Source organism: Ahaetulla prasina, chromosome 3 (assembly GCF_028640845.1).
Source record: "Ahaetulla prasina isolate Xishuangbanna chromosome 3, ASM2864084v1, whole genome shotgun sequence".
Taxonomy (NCBI): domain Eukaryota; kingdom Metazoa; phylum Chordata; class Lepidosauria; order Squamata; family Colubridae; genus Ahaetulla; species Ahaetulla prasina.
The window spans coordinates 61116372-61137108 of record NC_080541.1 but is presented as its reverse complement, the minus strand read 5'-3'; the positions used below and the strand labels follow the sequence as shown (position 1 = coordinate 61137108).

Below are 20737 nucleotides of genomic sequence, written 5' to 3'. Positions count from 1 at the left end.
TTATTAAAGTTAGGTTATTTTAACACAAGCATTCTAACATTAATTTGCTTACAATGCTATCAAAGAAAAATGTCAGTTCTCAGAATTTCATTCAACCCTTTCAAACTTTAGGTATAAAAAATAGCATTCTTTAAAATCATCCATAAAAGGGGTTGGCCAAAAAGTCTGGATAAGTTTTATTTAAGAATATACAAGAGATTTATATCTGTATGCTCATATCCCAGACACATTATAGGCCAAGGGAAGTATGTTTACTGGGCAACATAAAACACAATAATTAAGCAAAATATACTGCATTAACTACTCACCTTTTCTTCATAACTAATACAACTCCAAGAAATATAATGACAAACAGCAAGATTCCTGCAATGATGCCAGCAATTTTAACAGTATGATCTGTTTGCTTTTCTTGTTCAGGATCTGGTTTTCTAGTGGCAGCACCTAAAATCAATATTTGAAAAGAGAAAAGAAAATAAGACATTGACAGCTTTGCTTATTAGTTTGTTATCATAAGAAGAAAAGTTATCATGGCTGGCAGACATAAAAAATTTTATTTCTAGGGCCTGCTGTTGTTTATAGAAAATGTAATTACTCCTAATGCCAAAATAAATTTTAGTGCCAACAGCTTACTGCCCTGTTTTCACAAAGCAATTTGTTATATTTCATATTAGCGGTGTTGCCTTCCCAGTTTGTTTTGCTACTTTGTTGTAGTTATTGAAACAATAACTACTGTAAGCTTTTATCCAAATTTAATTTGCTGAAATGTATTTTGCATTTTTTTAAATAAACGAAGCACTAATTCCTTAACATATTAGCTTAAACACCTGAAAATGTGAGATAAGCTAATTTAGCATGCATTTTACCAGCAATTGTTTTGTTTTTACACAATAGACTTTTTGCCTTTGGAAATCTAAATCTAGGTCACATCTGGTGGGCAAATGACTCCTTCTAAGCAATTTATTCATAAAATAGAAAACAGCTGATGATCATACGACTGGCACCTAAATTTCATATCTGTTTAAATGAGATAACCAATGCCTTACAGCAGCCGCTGTCTTAAGCTTTTGTAACCTCCTCATTACAAAAACAAAACAAAACTGTTCTGTTTATTGCATAATGCAGAATATTAGAAACGATGTCTTATGAACATTCATTTTCCTGAAAAGTAACTTTAGCATTAATATTGTTACGGATGCATTATTCAGTTCACCATGTAGGCCTCCTTACAGGACTTCTGACATTTTAATCAAAATCTGGGAAGTATCCATCATTTGAGCCTCCATGTCACCTTTACAAGGTAGACAAATCATCCTGGAAACAAGTTTGATCTATAAGCTTTCTCATTAAATTTTATGGGAACTGACATGGATGCGAATGAGAAAAGAGTAAAATGTAATTATATTTTAAATCTGGGGAACAACACACAACAGAATCAAGGTCTTTCACTATTCGGATTAAGTGGGAGGGTGGTGGCCATCATTTGCTTAGACAATATGTTAATAGGTATTTCTGAGATAGATTTTTTAAAAATTACTCAACATCTAATGATGTCAGACTTTCAATGCCATTTGGAAACTTTGGAAATAAAACAAGATATAAGTTTAAATATGTGAACAATAAATGAATAAATAAATTCACACTAAAGCAAGCAAGAGTCAGGCTTATAAAATTATTCTTGCTAGTTTATAGGAATGATTTTACAAATTAATGGAAACATTTGTTGAACAACTACCATCCATTTTGTGCCTAATCAAAGACTGAACTCATTTTCAATATGCAGATACAATAAATAAAGCCTTTCTTCACTGGAAAATTCCTGGAACCAATTATATATCAACTTGACAAATGAAGACAATATTGAGGTTGCTAACCAGAAGAACTACTTTTACTTTGATTGTCCAAGTTCTTAGTAGTTTCTTACATGGCACATCTCACAATTTTTTATCAAGCTTTTTGTCCATGATGAAGAAGAGGGAAGCTAGGAAAGTACTGAGAGAGCCAGACGTTTTATATGTGCCAAGTGTGAGGAAATAATGATTTCCATATGGTAATATTTTACTACTGGACCACACAAATTTACATTGTCAATGTTTCTACAATATCAGCAAGCTACAGTTATTTTTACTGGTCTTTCTGTTTTTTATTTCAATACCCAACTGTGTTCATACTATGCCTTAGTAGAAACATAAAAGTTCAACAGTACATAAGGCCAAAAAGACAAGTATTTGTCACTTCTCCCATGGTCTCTAGTTGTGATAAACTGTCAATAGCATGTAGGTTGGAGATGCTGAGAGCTTAAGGCAGGGGTGTCAAACTTGCAGCGTCACGTTGTTATCACATGACGTATTGTGAGTTTTTTCTCCTTTGCTAAAACGGAGTGGGTGTGGCCAGCGTGTGACGCATCTGGCCTGCAGGCTTGACACCCGTCTTAAGGCAATACATATTAAAGGCACTACGTGAAGGAATTATTGTCTGCAATTGTCATCAATAAAGCTAATCCTGATGTCTTAGTAAGCAATTGTGGTCTCATGCTTGCCAAGCCATATGAACTCTTACAAAATATGGGCATTATGTAATCATCTATTAATACTATAAAATATATAGCTTCATTGCATGTAACGACTAGTTGAAATGTAAGTTAAAGCCAGATATATGAAAATGATTTACTATAAATAAATTTGAGTATAAAACACTAATTCCCCTTACTGAACTTGTTACTATCCCTGTTAAATGTTATATTACATTACACATGTGTATATAATGGCATCTATTTTTTCTGACATGTTATTTTTTTCACAAATCCCATTCTTTCAGAGCACATTGGTTTCACTTTAATTTTTCCTTTAAGCCCAATCAGAAGTCAATTTCTTTTCTTTAATGTCATTAATGTTGGGTCAATTTCTTTTCATTAATGTTAAGCATACTTGTTTGTCTGCCCTTTTAGTTATGTCTTACACAGATGTTGCTATCAATATAATATCACAATGCCAGCATGTTAAGAGTATTTTTAAAAATGAACATCACTGACTGAACAGTAGTCAGTTACAAAGGCTGGCAGATCCTGGTATTAACTGGTCCAAGATACTTTTATATTTATTCTATTTTTCTTTTTCTTGCTACAACTTTTCACCTATGTATTACAGAAACTGATAAATATCCATTTGTTCTTTCTGAGGGAAAAGAAAATGATCACATCTCAAAACTGTATATCTTTAAAAAACATGCAATCAAATTATTCAGAGGGCAGGATCCAAGTAATATCACTTTTCAGTGTCTATCCTTAACTCATACTGTTAGTCAGGTTAGGAAAATGAATGTTTATACTCTTCTGTGACAACTGCATTGTGATTAGGTACAAGGATTCATGTAAAATAGAACTGAATTAAATTGTCAAATAGTGGTGAGAGGTTTTTTTTTAAAAAACTACCTAATTCAAGGGGTTTACCAGAATGAAACGGTATCTTTAAAATCAAGAATTTCCTTTTTATAGCACTAAGTGATCCTGTGCACTTGCAGTTGTGGTGGTGTTGATGCAGAAACTGGGTCAAATGCTAAAGAGTTCAATTAAGACATCAGTTAAAGAAACTCATCTGTGTTTTCAGCTGGGAATAAACAGGAGACCCAAATCCTAAAAGGCTGTTTTCAGGACTGATGACTGATAGGGAGCTTGGAATATGAAGGTGGAAAAATATTAAAGTGTGGAAGAGAATAAAAGGAAGATAAAAGCCATAAAGATTATAGTTCTCCCCCAACTCTCTGTGCATTCATTCATATCCCTATCCCTATACTATTCTGCATACAGTATTCAGTATTCATACAGTATTCAGGACTTCTTCAGACAGGGAAAGGGGGGAAAGGACTTATCTGTGTCAGCAGACTAATTTCATGAAATATGTAATGTATGTCATGACGCATTTGATGCAAATAGTGTCATTTTGATGATGATACATATGATGGCACTGTGGCTTTTATTGGCATGTAACCAGTAAAACAGAGATAGTTAGAATAGCCCTTATTCCAACAACACTGGAAAACTCTTGAAAAAATTATTCCCTGGTAGGAGCAATATAATGTTATGATAGTCTTAAAAAATTTAACTTGATGTATGGAAGCTGGCAGTTCTGAATTTTTTGTTTGTTTGGTCTGGATACCCAAAGACCAAAATAAACAGCTTTAGAAAGAACTATTTATATATCTACCAAATGTAATTTTAATTCAGTCTCAATAAGTTTAGTAGAATGAATTCCATTTATTTTATTATACTTTAACCAAAATACTTTTCTATTTAGATTTAGTTATTTGGTAAATCTGTATGGCCATATGATTCTAAGCAGTCATGTTAAAGTAAAATAACAAAAAAATAATAATAATAAGCCTTCTAGAAGATCTGCAAAGTTGGGGCCAATCTGACCAATCTGGGTAAAGATAATCCAAGCTGCAATAGAAAAGATTCTTCTCCTGGGTCCAGTCAAATGACAACAAGTAACGTGCACTTCATACTGGAATTGATGGGATAGTTAGATGTTATTGGAAAGAGCCAGTCCCCCAAATAACCAATTCCATGTCATATAGGACTTTATAATTCATTACCAGCACCTTGAATTGAACCTGGAAGCATACTAGTAAACAATATAGCTTATAGAGCAGAGGTATACAGGTAGACTTACAACAACAATTGAGGCCAAAATTTCTGTTGCTAAGTGAGAAAGTTGTTAGGTGAATTTTGCTCCAATTTATGACCTCACAGTTATGGGAATCACTGCAGTTGTAAAGTTAGTAACACAGTTGTTAAATGAATCTGGCTTTCCCGTTGGCTTTGCTTATTAGAAGGTTGCAAAAGGTAATGACATGATGCTAGCAGGTAGGACATTGAAACTGTCATAAATATGAATTAGTTACCAAGCATTTGAATTTTGAACATGTGACATGGTTATAAGTGTGAAAAATGACCAGAAGTCATGTTTTTCAGTGCCATTGTAACTTCGAATGGTCACTAAATGAGCAGTTATAATCAAAGACTACCTATGATGTCCACTGATCTAAGTGTGCTTGTAACTCTCGGTGCTGCCATATTTTGTACCAGATGATGCTTCCAGATTCTTCAAGGGCGGCAACACATAGCATTATAGCAATCCATGTGGCAGATGACTGAGCATGACATTTCTTGGTCCAGGAATGTTCACAACTGGTGTACAACCTTAAGCTGTTGAGACACTTGAAACACAGATGAATACTGCCTCTAAAGCTGGCAAAGACTAGCATAGTAAAATATGCAGGGATTCCTTTATCTTTACCATCAGACAAGGAAGACTAGGAATCCCCTCACTTTCTGGATAGAATTCAGTCAAAACCTATGCTGTTTAAAAGTAAACATCAAAGCTTTCAATTTGTCCCAGTGAAACAGAATCCTGAAAAAAGAATGCTTTTTTTTTCTTATGCAAGATTCTAATAAGACTTCCTTTAAGAATAATTACATCTGTATCTCTGGTCTTGTATTAAAATTCTGCTGTAAAACCTCATCTGTCTTCCTGACAAAATGCACAAAACTTCCCTTTGAACGTTTCTTATTCTCACAAATCTTGTATTTATTAGATATAGTTTATCAATTTTTACCTCTGTATTGTCCTTATCTTAATTTTTAAAAAATGCTAAGACTTTATCTAATATCTTCATCAGAATCCTCTGAGATTACTCTAAATCTCAAATAAAATTCCTTCTTTTCCAATTCCAATAGAGCCATATTATCTAGCTCTCTTTCCAACCTTCTGTCTGTAACTTCTATCTTATCCTCCAGAATTTTCAGATAATGAATTATTGAATGTCTGCTTTGCTATCATGGCAGGAAATCCACCGATCTTGCCAGAAATGGATAAAAGGAAAAAAATGTGAAGAAAAAAGAATGGACGAGATGAAAATCTATAAATACGGAGGGAGAACTTAACAGAGCTGATGAGCACCTGTTCTCTAAGGCTAGTCAGACCACATTTTCTGTTACTAGCAGTAGCAAAATATTTTCTAATTCAACCTCTGGCAAATTTGGAAATACCAGAATAGCATGTTTCAGCAAGAATAGAATATAACTTTATTACAGTCAGCAATGTTATAGGATCTTTTAAACTTCAGGAGCAATGTTTTAGTGAAAATGTAGAAAATACAGATAATTAAGAAAATGTGCCAATGTGCAAAGCCACATAAATAAATACATTTTGTGGCTAATGCATTCAGAGGTTTGGCAAAAAGCTGGTGATATGATCTACCTTTTTATTCCATACATATAAGATAAATATTCTGACATGCTATTGAAAATTGTTTATAACCTAATAACTTCGTATTGTAAATTCTTCCATATGCACAGATTCTTTGTGTTGTATTCTTATCTTTGAGCTTTTTATCTATATTGTTACTTGAAAATTGATAAAAGAAGACAACATGATTTTCTAACCCAGGGGTCTCCAACCTTAGTAACTTTAAGGCTGTGAACTTCAACTCCCAGAGTTCCTCAGCCAGCTTTGCTGTTACTAAGTTACTAAGGTTGGAGTCCCCTGTTCTAACCTGATATTAGATCAGGGAAAATATTAGAAACAGGGAAAATAGTAATACATTAGAAATACTCTCATGTACACTAATCTTTGTCAGAAGGACAATTATTTCAGTTCCCAAGATATTAACAAGATATGTCATCAGGTCTTTATCAGATGTCTACTAGGATCTCCATTTTATTAAAAAATATCCCTGGAAGTTGGACAACTATCTAAATTATAAAGAAGTCACCAAGCCATCTCCACATGTGATAATTTATGTTCCCTATCTGTTAAGAGTAAGTAAAATGTTTTACTGAGTAAGTCTCCAGACCATTTCAACTTTCTGTTACGAAAAGTAAAAAAGGATGACAAAAGTCCCTTATATTTTGCACCCTAGCATAGATCTAAATGCTGCCCTAAAGGGTCTGTTTCCATTTCGTTGTGGTGCCTTGCAAGCTGAAGGGTATTGGGTTATAGGGAAAGGGTTCTAGGGAAAACAATATTGGTATATTGTTTTCCATTGGCTGTTAACCGCCCTGAGTCCTTCGGGAGAAGGGCGGTATACAAATGCAATAAATAAATAAAATAAATAAATAAATAATAATTATTCAGTAAAATCATTTTTGACAATTTCACTCTGATTTGTGCCTATTGCCTCTGATCTCTAAAGAAGCTATCAGCTGGTTACCAGAGTTCAGTAGGGTATGAAAATATTTCAGCACATTTCTTTTGATGATGACAAACATGTCTTCCATGTAGCGGTGCCAAAATTTAAGTTTTGAAATGCACTGTGTTCTAGTTTTCACAGGGCTCTTTCTGCAATGACTCCTGCAACATCCCTTTTATTTGCTCAGACATTTCTCTTTTGAACGTGAAAAAAGTATGTTGTCAGTACTGGAGTAGTTCCATGATTTGTCTCCTGTTGTTGGTTGTTCTGATCTGTGTTGTACTCTTCTAGTTTTCTATTTATTACTTCATATGCTAAGTAGGGAGGAAGGGATGTAAATAGGGATACTATGTCAAAAAAGACCATCAAGAGCTACATTTAAACCTAATAGTTGTGTCAAAAATTATGTAATATGACCATGGCATTCAAGGGTGGGATCAAGAAACTTAAGCATTGTGCCAGCCATTTAGTCAGGTTGTACGTAGGAAACTCCCGTAGTGCTACAATAGATCTGAGGCAAACTCCTATTTCGTCTATCTTGGAGAGTCCATAAAATCTCTCTGGGGCAGCATCTGTTGTTCTTTATTTTCCATCATTCCTTTTTCCTTATACAGTTGTTTTGTGTAAGTTTGCTGAAATAAGCATTCAATTGTGTGACCATTGTTCTCATCTCTGATGTCTTTGCTGGTGTACACGCTGAGGAATCACTAAGCATGGTGAAAGCCTACCTTTAATAATCTTTGTGGTTCATCAACACCACTACTGGTAAAATAATAATGTCCTGATCTTGTTTCAGGGCTGTTATGGTGCATCTCTCAATTGGCCTGGATGTATTGTTTGATTTATGTGTGACTAGGATTGCTAGTATTTTTTGTCTGATAGCAATGTTTTTCTGGCTCTTCTACCTCTATTTTGTTGAATATAGATTCTAACTCTGCTATGAATTCTCTTGGTATGGTGTCTCGCATGTTAAACACCTCATTGTGTTCAAGTATTGTAATCTGTATTTTGTTTTGTATAATGATGTGATGCATATCCCTACATTTTTTCCTCTCTTCTCAAGTTTGCATGTATGAGTGCACTAGAAAGCATGAGGCAGTTTCCATATGCTCTGCTCTAGCTCATGTGACCAGCAGGGAGGTGAATTCATCATTATTCTGATCAGTCATCATTATTTTGAGCCCAGTGACTTTTTCCTCAATGTTGCAGAGAAATTTTTCTGGATTCTTGCCACTTTTTTTTGGATATTTTTTTTTGCCACTTTTAACTGGATCCAACGAATTTTCCATACATATTTCAATGAATTCTCTGGCCAAACTAATTTGACCAGTTTTCGGAGTTATCCTGACAATGACTAAATACACAGTCTCAATCCTTTTTACATCAATTGTTTCTAAAATTCTACTGGATCAGAAATAATGAAGAAAGTGCCTTTCTATTTCCCTTTTACTTTGCTAAAAATATATGGTTATAATAAAAATCTTTCTTTAAGGAAATACAGCCTTGGAACTCTTGACATTCAGGCTAACTGTAATTAGGATGAATAAAAACATCATATCCCCTTATTGCGTTTTTCACAATAAAATAGTAATAAAATGATCCTCATAATTGTCAAGATTTATCACACTGACTTATCAGTTCTACATTTTATTTTGCAAACAATCGAGAAAGGGTTATTTTACTATTTATGGGGTTGTTGCCAGCAGAAGATATACTATTCCTAATATCCTTCTGAATTATTCACTAACTGCAGCTATTTAGTTTATATTTATTTGTGCTCTATATGAATAAATATACTTATTTTGGGAAAGTAATTTGACCCAGTGGTTCCTGGATTTTTTTGTTTGTTTGTTTTGCTGTGGGGTAGGATGGGCACATAAAGAGAAATTCTTGGACAAGGGAAAAAGGAAACAACTAAAGCTATAACAACTCTATATCCTCTTAGCATTTTCTTGTAACTATACTGTTTTACAGATGAAACAGCTACCACAGAAATGACAAATACAACACATAAAAGAACAAAAAAGGGCAATAAATCACTAGCGACACTATGGCCTATTAAAATGCATTCAGCTGGTGTTGCGGAAAGAAGCACATTTTCTATTCACTTTACATTCTGATCTACAGAATGCAGAGATTCAGAATCTTTGGGGGGAAAATCAATGCAACAAATGTCGGAGTTCTAATAAAGCAAATATACAGGTAATAAGGTTGGTGATAGAGCCAGGTTTGACAATTGATGGGGCCCGTCAGTGGAAAACTTTATCTAAACATAGACACTACCGATGCAGCTGCTCCATAATTTTCCATGTATGTCTATTTGTTTGCTATGAGTACCTGTAGTAAATGCATATTATAGGCAATTTGTGGCTTAAGAAGGTCCAATTTAAGGACAACCCCTAGATACAAACAGGCTACCTATTACTAAAAGTAGCAGCTAGTGGTCTCCTTCCTTGAGCAGGAGATGAACTGTTGAAGCCATGCAATGTTTTCAGGAACTGCTGAAGTGGCAGTTTTTAATATACAGCCTGTTTCCAACCATTTGTGCAAAGCACTTTATTCATGTTCAATAGTTTTATCAGTTTAAGAAAGGACAACACCATCTAGACCTGCGGTGGTACAGTGGTTTGAATGCAGTACTGCAGGCTACTTCTGCTGTCTGCAATTGGCAGTTTGAATTTCACCAGGCTCAAGGTTGACTTATCCTTCCATCCTTCCAAGGTGGGTAAAATGAGGACCCAGATTGTTGGGGGCAATATGCTGACTCTGTAAACCTCTTAGAGAGGGCTGTAAAAGCACTGTGAAGCAGTATATAAGTCTAAGTGCTATTGCTATTGTTAGTAAATCCATTTATAAGTACAAGTTCCATTCAGTTTAAAGACAGTGTTAGGAACAGAACTCATTCTTAATCCAGGACTGTGCCACAGGGTCTTTCTGTATATATCCAATTCAAAGGGCTTGCAATACCCAGAGAGGGCCCACACCAGCCTCCTTGGCCTTTAGGCAATCCACACATCAGCAAACCCTAGGTAGTAATCCCAGATTGCTTTCACATCTCCTCCATGTCCATTGCTGTTCCTTACTATCAGTAGTAAACTATAGTTTTCCTTAACTACAGGTTGCTTACAGTTTCTTACAGAGAATAGCAAAACCCACAACCCTTCTCACTCCCAGAACTCTTCACTGCCAACTGCTCCACAACCAACAACAGACCACAACCAGCTGCTTCGTTACAGGGCTGTTATAGCTGAAGGGCACCATCAGCCCGGGTGCTAGCTAATCTCAGGCAGTCTGCCCTCTCACAGACAGCCTGTGTCAGCACCAGCCATGCCTCATTTAACACCCTTTCTTAGGATGTTTTTTTGGGCTCCAAGTATCTAACGTATGTCTCTAAAAGCATCTAGATTTTTACCATCAGGAACATGACATCTTGATTTAGTTTGAGGTATAAAACCTAACGTATTAGAATCTTTGGTTCTGTATAAAAAACTCAATTATTATTGTATGTGGGTAGATGGCAAAAAAGAACAGATGTCAAGGTTCCAGAAATACCTCTTCTGCGTAAAAGAAACTCAGAGACATTTCTTTTCCAGAGTTCTTTACTAGCATGAGGAGACTGGCACACGATGAGTGCAATTCCAAAACTGAAGTTCCGGATTCTTTTCCCCAGTTATACAAACCCCAAGAGTCCCACCCCCCTGACCCCTTTGATGGTCACATGGTCCCACGTTCTCCCAGTCCATTCGAATATCTTCTTGCCACTCTTCCTGCAGATGTGAACCCCATCCGACCTTGACCGTCTAAAGAATGTTACCATACCCCTCAGCCCCTCTTCTTCCCCTCAGGGGAAAAATGTGGCAGCGTCTGGAAACCTAAAGTCTAATATGGTTTCCAGGCCTGACAGATATACCTCATAAACAGGTTCAGACAATTAAACATTAAACTATCACTATAAATAAAGAAAGAGGGGAAGAACAATCTTTATCAATATGTAGAGCAATTATTTTTGATTGTTTTAAAGCAACAGGTAATGTTTTTTGTTTTTCTGAGAAATTCTACAAGCTTTATTCTTCAATGGGTTTGTTCAGGCAATTGATAACACTAATAATACTTTTATTAGATATCCTTATGAATTAATGATTTCAGATCTTGTAAGAAAACTAAAAAACTGTTGCAGCATTAGTCTATTACATTAGTTCTAGTTTTAACTAACAAATGACAAAACTGGAAAGATGACCCAGGAGCAAACCACGTAGCATAAAAATCAGATTGAGTATGAAAGAGAACATAGTCCCCCTCCCCACAAACCCAGAACAAACCCATTGTATTCTGGAAGATTTGGTAGACCAAGAAAAACAAAAAAACAAAACAAAACAAAGCCTCTGGACAAAACTGCTGTATGAATATCACATCCTCCCTCCAGACAGCAATACCACTACTGATGTCCAACCACAGCAACTGCCCAACCCTTATATTTCTATCCCTTTCCTTTCCTACCATCTATCTTCGTCTACCATACTTTGATTTTATATGTTCTTAGTCCCCTAAAGAATTATCTCTGGAACAACTACATTTCGATCTACATCTGGTTCAAAATAGCCCCGTTTCACTCTGTATCTGGCCCAACATCCATGTTTCACTTTAAATGAAACTGCTGAAAACAGTTGTTCCATGAAAAGAATGATTCATGCATGACCTGTTTTACACATCCCAAATTTGTACCGTCTTTTACTACACGTGCTTAATTGATGCTATCTGCCACCCCTTCAAGCAGAAAATTCACTCTAATATACAAGAGAATAAGAGTGTTGAAGCAAGAAAATAGCGTTACAGATGCACATATATTCTGAAAAATCAGTTTCAGTGGAGTAAAGTGATTTTCTACTTGGCATCAGACATTCTACTCATGAAAGGTGGGAATTTGTTTTAAATTAGCCAAAATATTTGAGGATGTCAACTTGAACGCTTAACTTAAATGGAAACAGTGCAATAAAATATGTTATTCACTTGCTGCAAAGTGGGCAATCTAGGGTATGTGAATCTAGGACTGAGTTCTTTTTCTATTTGGGAATATGTGATAGTTGGAACTGGAAACAAGAATGGTAAAAGCCCATGAGGTTTTCTCTCTAATGGTATCTTTTTTTGACACCCTCAACTCTTTTTTCTCAAGCAGCAGAGAAGGGACTCAGGATGCTAGTTTTTTAACCTGAAGTAGTTGTTTTTTAACAAACATCTCTCTAAATCATTGCTTCTCAAATGTTTCCTTCATTACTCAAAACTGCTTATCAGAAAGTCCTTTTTACATTTACCCAAAAGTCCTTATTTAAATGTCCCTATAGTCATTGGGTAATGGGTTTGTGTATTGATAGCAAAAGAAAATTCACTTTTACCCAATTTTGAATAATTTATTCAGGCTTCATAATCTCTTCTTTAAATTATTTGGAACTTATTATATAAACTGAAAACTAAATGATTAGTGCCAAGACAAATGCAGTCCTCTTGCCTTGTTCTTGTTGAGGAATGTGTATATATGGTGTATATAAGCATATTTATTAAAGCATAGACCAAGCATCAATCAAAATTATTTGCCAGATATTGAAAGTATTTGTAAAGATTCAAAACAATGTCACTCTTAATATTTTTTGTTTGTTAAAGTCATGAATTTTTTAAATGAAAAATGGTTTGATTGGTTTAATATTATTTATACATGATTCAATAAACATTCTATAAATGCATCAATTTTAATTTTTTTAAAAAGAAATTAGTCGTGAAAACAGAAAGTTTAAGAAACACTGATATTTTTGCCAAAGAGTTCAATTGATAATTTGTAGATTCTTTATTAAATAGTTAATTAATAAATGCATTGCTATTATTTAAACATAATAAATGCCTTCAAACAAAATAGAAATATATGTTTAAACACGAGGGTAAAATGCTTATATTAGCATATATCATAGTTTTAATATTTATTAAGGAATACCTTCAGCTGGCAAGCATTTTAACACACTTTATATTTACCATTCTGTTTTGGATTGTTCAGGTACCCTCATATAATTTCAAAACAATACATATTATGATAATTTTATATTTCTAACAAAAATATTATAGTTCTATAAGTAAAATATCCTTTTTATTTTCAATTTTTCCCAATTCCCATGGGATTGGGGGACTATAATTGTAGTGTAAATATATAAACAGGTAGCTTGGAGGAAAAAGCAATTGAAATATGGTGTCAGAGAAGGATCAAGCAATTGTGCAAAAAGTAATAGTGATGAAACGCACCACTACATAACACTGTCTGTGGCAAACACCACTCACTATAAATAGAAATTAATGAACTTTTAAACTGAGATGCATTTTCATTTTTACAGATAGGAAAATTTCAAAAATAAGAGATTCTGGAAAAAGATTAGCTTTGTCCATGGTCAAAGATAACCAAGAATGGAAAAATAATGTTAGTCACATTATATTGCTATTGCATGATATAAATTACATGCTTTACATCGTTTGAATCATGATGCGGCTGATACATGTTACATTGTGGATTGTTCTGGATTTCTATGGTTCTTTTTATACTATCCTACACCTATAATAACTAGGCCTCTTACTTTTGTTTGTAAGTCATATTTGGAATGAACTTCCCCCTGGTTTACGTCAAGTGCCTGATCTTCGGACTTTTCGCCGTGAGCTGAAAATGCACCTATTCATTCAAGCGGGACTGGATTAAAAATTTTATTGGGGTTATTTATATTTTAAGATTTTTAAACTGTTTCAAATTTTCAGCCACAATATAATATGTTTTCTTTTAATTTCTTTTAATCTGTATATACTGTATTTTTACTTGGCTGTACACCGCCCTGAGTCCTTTGGGAGAAGGGCGGTATAAAAATCGAAATAAATAAATAAATAAATAAATAAATAAATATTTTATAGTGAAGTCTGATATGTAAATCCAACCAACTGCAACTAACAAATTGGATTAGTGTTGTCTGTGCTATTCCTATTTTATATATACACATGTTACAATAGACCTTTGTCAGTGTAATGGAAATGTATGAACTTTCTAGCCTATTTTTTAAAATCATGATAAGTCTTCAAGATTCCTAAATATTTTTTCCCAAAGACCCGACTAATAGTCAGGGGAATGAAACAGAATATAACAGACAATCAAATGGAAAGATAATTTCTGTTTCATTGTTCATGAGATTCTTCTTTCCTATAAATTCCATCCCACTCAACATATTTCCAAAAGACACAAGGAACAAATAAATTCAGCATCCACTTTCCCAATATGTGAATGGCTCTTTAAATTCAAGTTTGTATACGTATGTATGACAAAGCCTTGAAGTATGTATAAGCTGCTGGAATGTCAGGCAAATGAAATTATTTACAGTATTAGGCTTTAAAGGAATTAACCCAATGTCCAAACACACAATGAAACATGCAGCCCAATTGTTTGCAACCATGAATAGGTGTTCAACTTTTCAATATCTAGCAAATGATTAACAGATGTAAGAGTTGTTATAAAAATTCTATAGTGTAATAAACCAGCGACAAGCAAAGAATGATGAGGATGTAAAGAAAACAAGTAAAAATAAAGAAAGGTGGAAATGGTAAGATGATTTGTCTGTACTTGAATGTCTGACCTGTTAGTTGATCGTCACCTGCAGCAGGGGCGATGCGAATGTATGGTGTTGTAAGCTGAGTCACGATTATCGCAGCTAAGGCAAAGGAAGATTTCCAGGTCAGCATGCATGGGGAAAAAAAAGCCAGACTGAAGCTAAGCTAGCAAGAAAAAAATTGTTCCATTTTAATTGTCTTGATTAAGGAAGAAAGGAAGGAAGGAAGGAAAGAAAGAAAGAAGGCGAAGGGAAGAAGAAATGGGGAGGGAGGGAGGGAGGGAGGATGGAAGGAAGGAAGGAAGGAAGAAAGGAAGGAAGTTGTTAGGAATGATTTACACTAATTAATTTCTTCATGTAACTGAAAAATGTCTGGGTACACAATCATGTGAATAAAGGTTAATGTGAATTGAATTAACTGAATTATTAATGATTAATAATTAATTAATGATATTATTAATTCAGTTAATAATTAACTGAAGTATACATGGCAATATTTTTATTATCATAGCTGCTGTAAAAAGATAACCACAAATTTCAGTATGTCTATTGAATAACTAAAAGTGTAATTCATTCTTCACTCGTATTTGTTCATCCAGTTATACAGAACCATATATTGTACAATACTGTAGCAAAGTAAACCACTTTCTGATGTTCTTTGAATACCTTTAAAACTGCCTCTATGTGTACTACCTTGAACCATCAGAAGAAAGGCAGAAACTCAATGACAAATAAAGTAATTTCTTTGAAAATACTGTTTAGAAATAAATAAATGAAGCAGAAAAAATAAATATATATATATATGAAATACTGTATTGGATTTTTGGGTGGGATTAATATAAACTGTATAAATACATATATAAAGTTCCTTAAAACACCAGCAGAAAGGCAGTAGTCACACCCATGTTCATTATTATATAAGCATTCTTAAATTCAGTGGTCTTTATCCTATATACATTTTTTTTTTAAAGTCAGTATGTTTCCTATGTTAAAAATATTGTGAACACCCTCCCACTTCAAAAACTTAGTTGTATCATAAGTTAGAAATGTTGAACCCTACAGATACAGGTAGTCCTTGCTTAGCGATTATTTGTTCAGTGACATAAGTTACGATAGTGCTAAATGAAGGGATTTCTGACCATTCCCCAAAATTACAGTAACTGCAGCATCCCCATAGATCATAGACATGTAATCAAAATTTGAGTGCTTGGCAGTCCATCCACACTTATGATCACAGGAGCACCTAATCCCCCATCCATCTATGCCCTTTTGGCTCCCTGTACTTTGTGGCCCCTGATGCCCTAGTTCAGGGGTCTGCAAACTTGGCTCTTTTAAGACTTGTGGACTTCAACTCCCAGAGTTCCTCAGCCAGCTGGCTGAGGAACTCTGGGAGTTGAAGTCCACAAGTCTTAAAAGAGCCAAGTTTGCAGACCCCTGCCCTAGCTGGATACCTTCATTGTCTCACCTGGCCCTTGCAAGGCAACTGCTGACAGCACCAGGCTTTCTTCTCCAGGTCATGCATGGAGGGTTTCCTGCTGAAACCTGAAGAAGATGGGCTCAGAAGGCCAGCAGCTGTCTCACAAAGTGTCAGTGTGAGCATGCCTTGTTAGCAGCAGGAGCAAGATCATGAAGGTTAACTGGGTCGCCAGAGTGCAGGACATCAGAGGCCTTGGAGTGTAGGGTAGCGAGGGCGGCTGCAGATAGGACTGAGCTGGGGGAGCTGTGGCTTATGGGATAACTGCAATTTTGCACTGTGTTGCTGGGCCAGACTAGGGCTTCCTGGGGCTTTGTGCTTTGCTGCTGAGCTGGATCTGGGATAATTTTAACTTCACACCACACAGTAATGCTGGCCTGGCCTGGTTTCCTAGTTACTGCAGCTTCACGCCATAGCACACTGCTGGAATGGGGAGGGGAATTGAGGTTTCCAGGCAAGAAACCCAGGTGGTAAGCAGTTCCAGAGCCATGTGGTCCTGGACTGCTTGCTGCTCCTCAAGCAGGATGCAGGGCAGCCAAAGGGCAAAGAGGGGGGAGCAAGCAGTTGGTGGGAGTTGAAAAGCACCTAGTTCCTTTCCTTGGAAGAACCAAGGTTCTGCACTCAGAGTTTTGATTGGAGTGGGTCTTCAGCTAACGGCCGCTGGAATTCAGTCAATGCTGGAAATGGGGAATGTCCTGATTGCCATTATTAAGCAATGTGGTCATGTGATATAATCAAACTTTATGATGGCATTGTTTAGCTACAGAACTTCCAGTCCCAATTACTGTCATAAATCGAGGACTATCTATAATAAATAAAACGTCTAGCTGGGCTAAGAGCCAAAACTGGATAATAGCACCAGAGATACCTGAACATATATATTTGGAAGGCAGATATTCCTGAAGGGGGGGGGATAAAACAGTAGGCATGATCAGATGATTGAAATTTTACTCCTTTTACCATGCATGCATGGATTACATGCATATAAAACTATCAGACTCTAATTGTCCAGTTGTACCCATAATTTTAATGCTTGTGATTTTTTTTTAATTTACATTTATATCCCGCCCTTCTCCGAAGACTCAGGGCGGCTTACATTGTGTAATTCCTTTGATGGGTCTTCCTACTCTATGTTCTTGAAAGATTTTTACAAACAGCAGTTTGAGGTTAAAGGAAGACTGATTTGGAGCATGTTGGTATTAACAATAGGATAGTTTCTTCCAGTGACATCAGTGGTGGGTTGCTTCCGGTTCTGTAGAACTGGTGGTAAAAGTGGCGGGAGGCTCCACCCACCCACCAGGACGTCATTATTGACGATCTGTGCCTGCACAGAAGTGCGCATGCTCCCATTGCGAACCATTAGTAAAGGTAAATAGAACCCATCCCTGAGTGACCTGTTGTCAATACATATACAGGAAATACAAATATAGGCTATATGCGAAATTCATGTCTTTCTTAACTTCTTTTCTGTGTACTTCCTTTTTCCTGTATGTTTTTAATGTTTGTATAATATCCATGGCAATTTTTTTCTTATTTTTGATTTATAAATAAGGTTAGTAGAAGGCATAATTTAAAAGACATATTTCTGTAATAATAATTTTAAGAGAGCTATGAGTCACAAGTATCTATGAATCTGAAACTCAAATTAAGTCATTATCAATTGGGTGGTACACAAATATAAACACTACTACTACAACAATTTATTATATAAATAACAGTCCTGCACTTCTGTTTAAATCTGGTTGTAGACTAAAAATGACAGAAAAATAAGTATTGTCTCTTTTATAAATAGAATGACTTAAAAAAATTGCAGACATACAGTACTTGCAATATATAGTCAAAGTTTTTCCATACTGAATTGTTCCTAAGTCCTTAGACATGCAATGAATGGATGATGGAGGAAAGGATAGGAGTAAAACAACTTTAAATGTCAGATTCAGTATGCACAATATTATCATGCTATATCTGAATTCTCGCATGGCTTAAAAAACCCCTGAAAAGTAAGGGAGAATGGTTTATATGAAAACTTAAATTTATACAGAGACGTTTGATTAAAATTAGTATGTAGCAATGAATGAAGAAATGAATTTATTCCCTATGTGCAGACATTAAAGTTCAGTATTGCTATTTCATAATATTTTGAAATATCTCCATGTAACTCTGAAACACTGGGATATAGTAACTTGTTTAAGATTGTTGATAAAATACGTAAATAAAATATAATGAAAAATATTAGGTTTCTTGCTATGACTGACATGGATTGTTATTACAAAACAAAGTTTGATCTATTCCAGTAATATCAAAACTATAGTTTCATTTATGGTTTTATTTCTCTGGGACAACTGTGATAGTTTGGTTGAAGGTTCGTTATTGCTATTTCCATGAAAATCTGGCTCAGAAACAACTTAGACTGGAAGGAACTAGGAAGCTAATGTACCTATTTTTAAAATACAGAAGAAATCAGTAACACTTATGTTTTATAATATCATTTGGATTTTTTGTTTTATTTTTATTCTTCTTGCTAGCCTGGAGTGACAACTTTTTTTGGTGGAAAAACAAGATATTAATAGAATATAAAAATATAAATTAGTAAATGAAACGACTGCCCATATTTCTATAAATGTATAGTAAATATAATGTTCAGTAAGTTGTACTGTAGAAGTTCAACTTATTCAAATTTCTCTTTTTTGGTGGAAAAACAAGATATTAATAGAATATAAAAATAAAAATTAGTAAATGAAACAACTGCCTAATATTTCTATAAATGTAAGGTAAATATAATGTTCAGTAAGTTGTCCTGTAGAAATTCAACTTATTCAGATTTCTCTTTTATGTATATGTAACAATCGAGAGAAGCAGCAGCATTTCCTAAAAAATGAATTTTCATATTTATATTTTTTATGATGGACCAAATGAAACTAAATAATCCATTTGGAAGCCATTTCTTTCCCTTTTTTCACTTAAATGGCAATAATTTAGGGATACAAGAAAGCATGTGTGCTTCTGCACTATCCATTATAATGCATTATGCTTCAATCTTAGTTATCAATATTTTGGAAAATAAATCTTGGGGACTGTACAACTTACACTTTTCTTCTCAGGAGAAATGTACAAGTATGGACAGTGTGAGATACAGCTCATCAAATGTATTGAAGTCACTGAAGCCTCTACCTGCAATAATTTATTTGGGAAGCTTCTTTTCATCTTATTTCCTTGTTCTACCCTGTTATAACTGATTTCCTAAGCATGAAAGGAGACAGGTATGGTGTTCTGGCATTGCAATTACTGCATATAAAAATGTATTTATATACAGTATTTAGTTAAATATCTCATATTTGTATAAGCATTTCAATTATTATGATTGAATAATTGCCCTTACATTGCTGTACATAATAAACACCTCTTGCTTGTATGTTAGTGAGTTTTCTCCTAATTCTGGGACATAAATATTTTATTTCTGCAAATATAATCTGAATTAATCAATCTATTATTTTAACAAAAACTTAACAAAAGCATTAATGGCATGTTGATCTTATACACTGGATGGGACGGTGCCTTGATTCCCAGAACTATCAAATATAGAAGACTAAAGGGCTCTTGTTCCTTTTTTGCCCAATCTCATATAGAAAAAGTTTCCTTGCCATGGACATAATCAATTGATGCAACATTTTTGTTGTCATTATGGCATGAATACCTAAAGTTGCAGAAATAAAAGCAACCTTTGACCAATAACTAACCAAGAGCCGTGGTGGCAACATGGTTAGAATACAGTACTGCAGGCTAACTCATTGCTCACACCAGGAGTTCGATTCTAAGTGGCTCAAGATTGACTCAGCCTTCCATCATTCTGAGGTCGGTAAAATGAGGACAATCTGTTGGGGACAATATGCTGACTCTGTAAATTGCTTAGAGAGGGCTGTAAAGCACTATGAAGCGGTATATAAGTCTAAGTGCTATTGCTATCCCGAAATCATTTGATAGGGGAAAAAAAGCATGAGACAGCTACAATAAGTTAACATAACTGACTAGTGCACAAAACATACTTGGCAAGCAAAAAAATAATAATTTTTTTTTGGCAAGCAAGAAAGGGACAAGGACAAATCAAATGCTACCTGAAAATATATTTTCCATACTAACTGGATTACTTATCTTTCACATTTCTGCTACCAACATTATATTTTTAATAAAGCTGTAATACACCTATACAAAAGCAGAATAATATGACATGAAAGAAACAAACACAAAGATTTACTTACTGTAGCAAGTAAGTAAGAAATATTTTAATATTCATATCTTATATTTAAATGAATCTTTGTAATAAATAAAGAGCCAATTTAATAGTGTTAAAGGCACTATGCTGGAAACAGGGAGACAGTGAATTCTAGTTGTGCTTTAGGCACAAAGTTGGGTGGGTGCCTTTGGGTCAATCAACTCTCTCAAGCCTAGGAAGGAGGAA

At 34.8% G+C, this 20737-nt stretch overlaps 1 protein-coding gene across 1 annotated transcript in view; it reads right to left on the bottom strand.

Moving 5' to 3' along the window:
• PTPRM (protein tyrosine phosphatase receptor type M) overlaps positions 1-20737 on the bottom strand; it is a 544777-nt gene that overhangs the window by 171371 nt on the left and 352669 nt on the right. The window contains exons 14-15 of the mRNA XM_058178627.1: positions 14835-14909; positions 309-441 (exon numbers count right to left, since the gene is read on the bottom strand). Coding sequence (XP_058034610.1) covers positions 309-441; positions 14835-14909 — 208 coding nt within the window. The remainder of the gene's footprint in view (positions 1-308; positions 442-14834; positions 14910-20737) is intronic.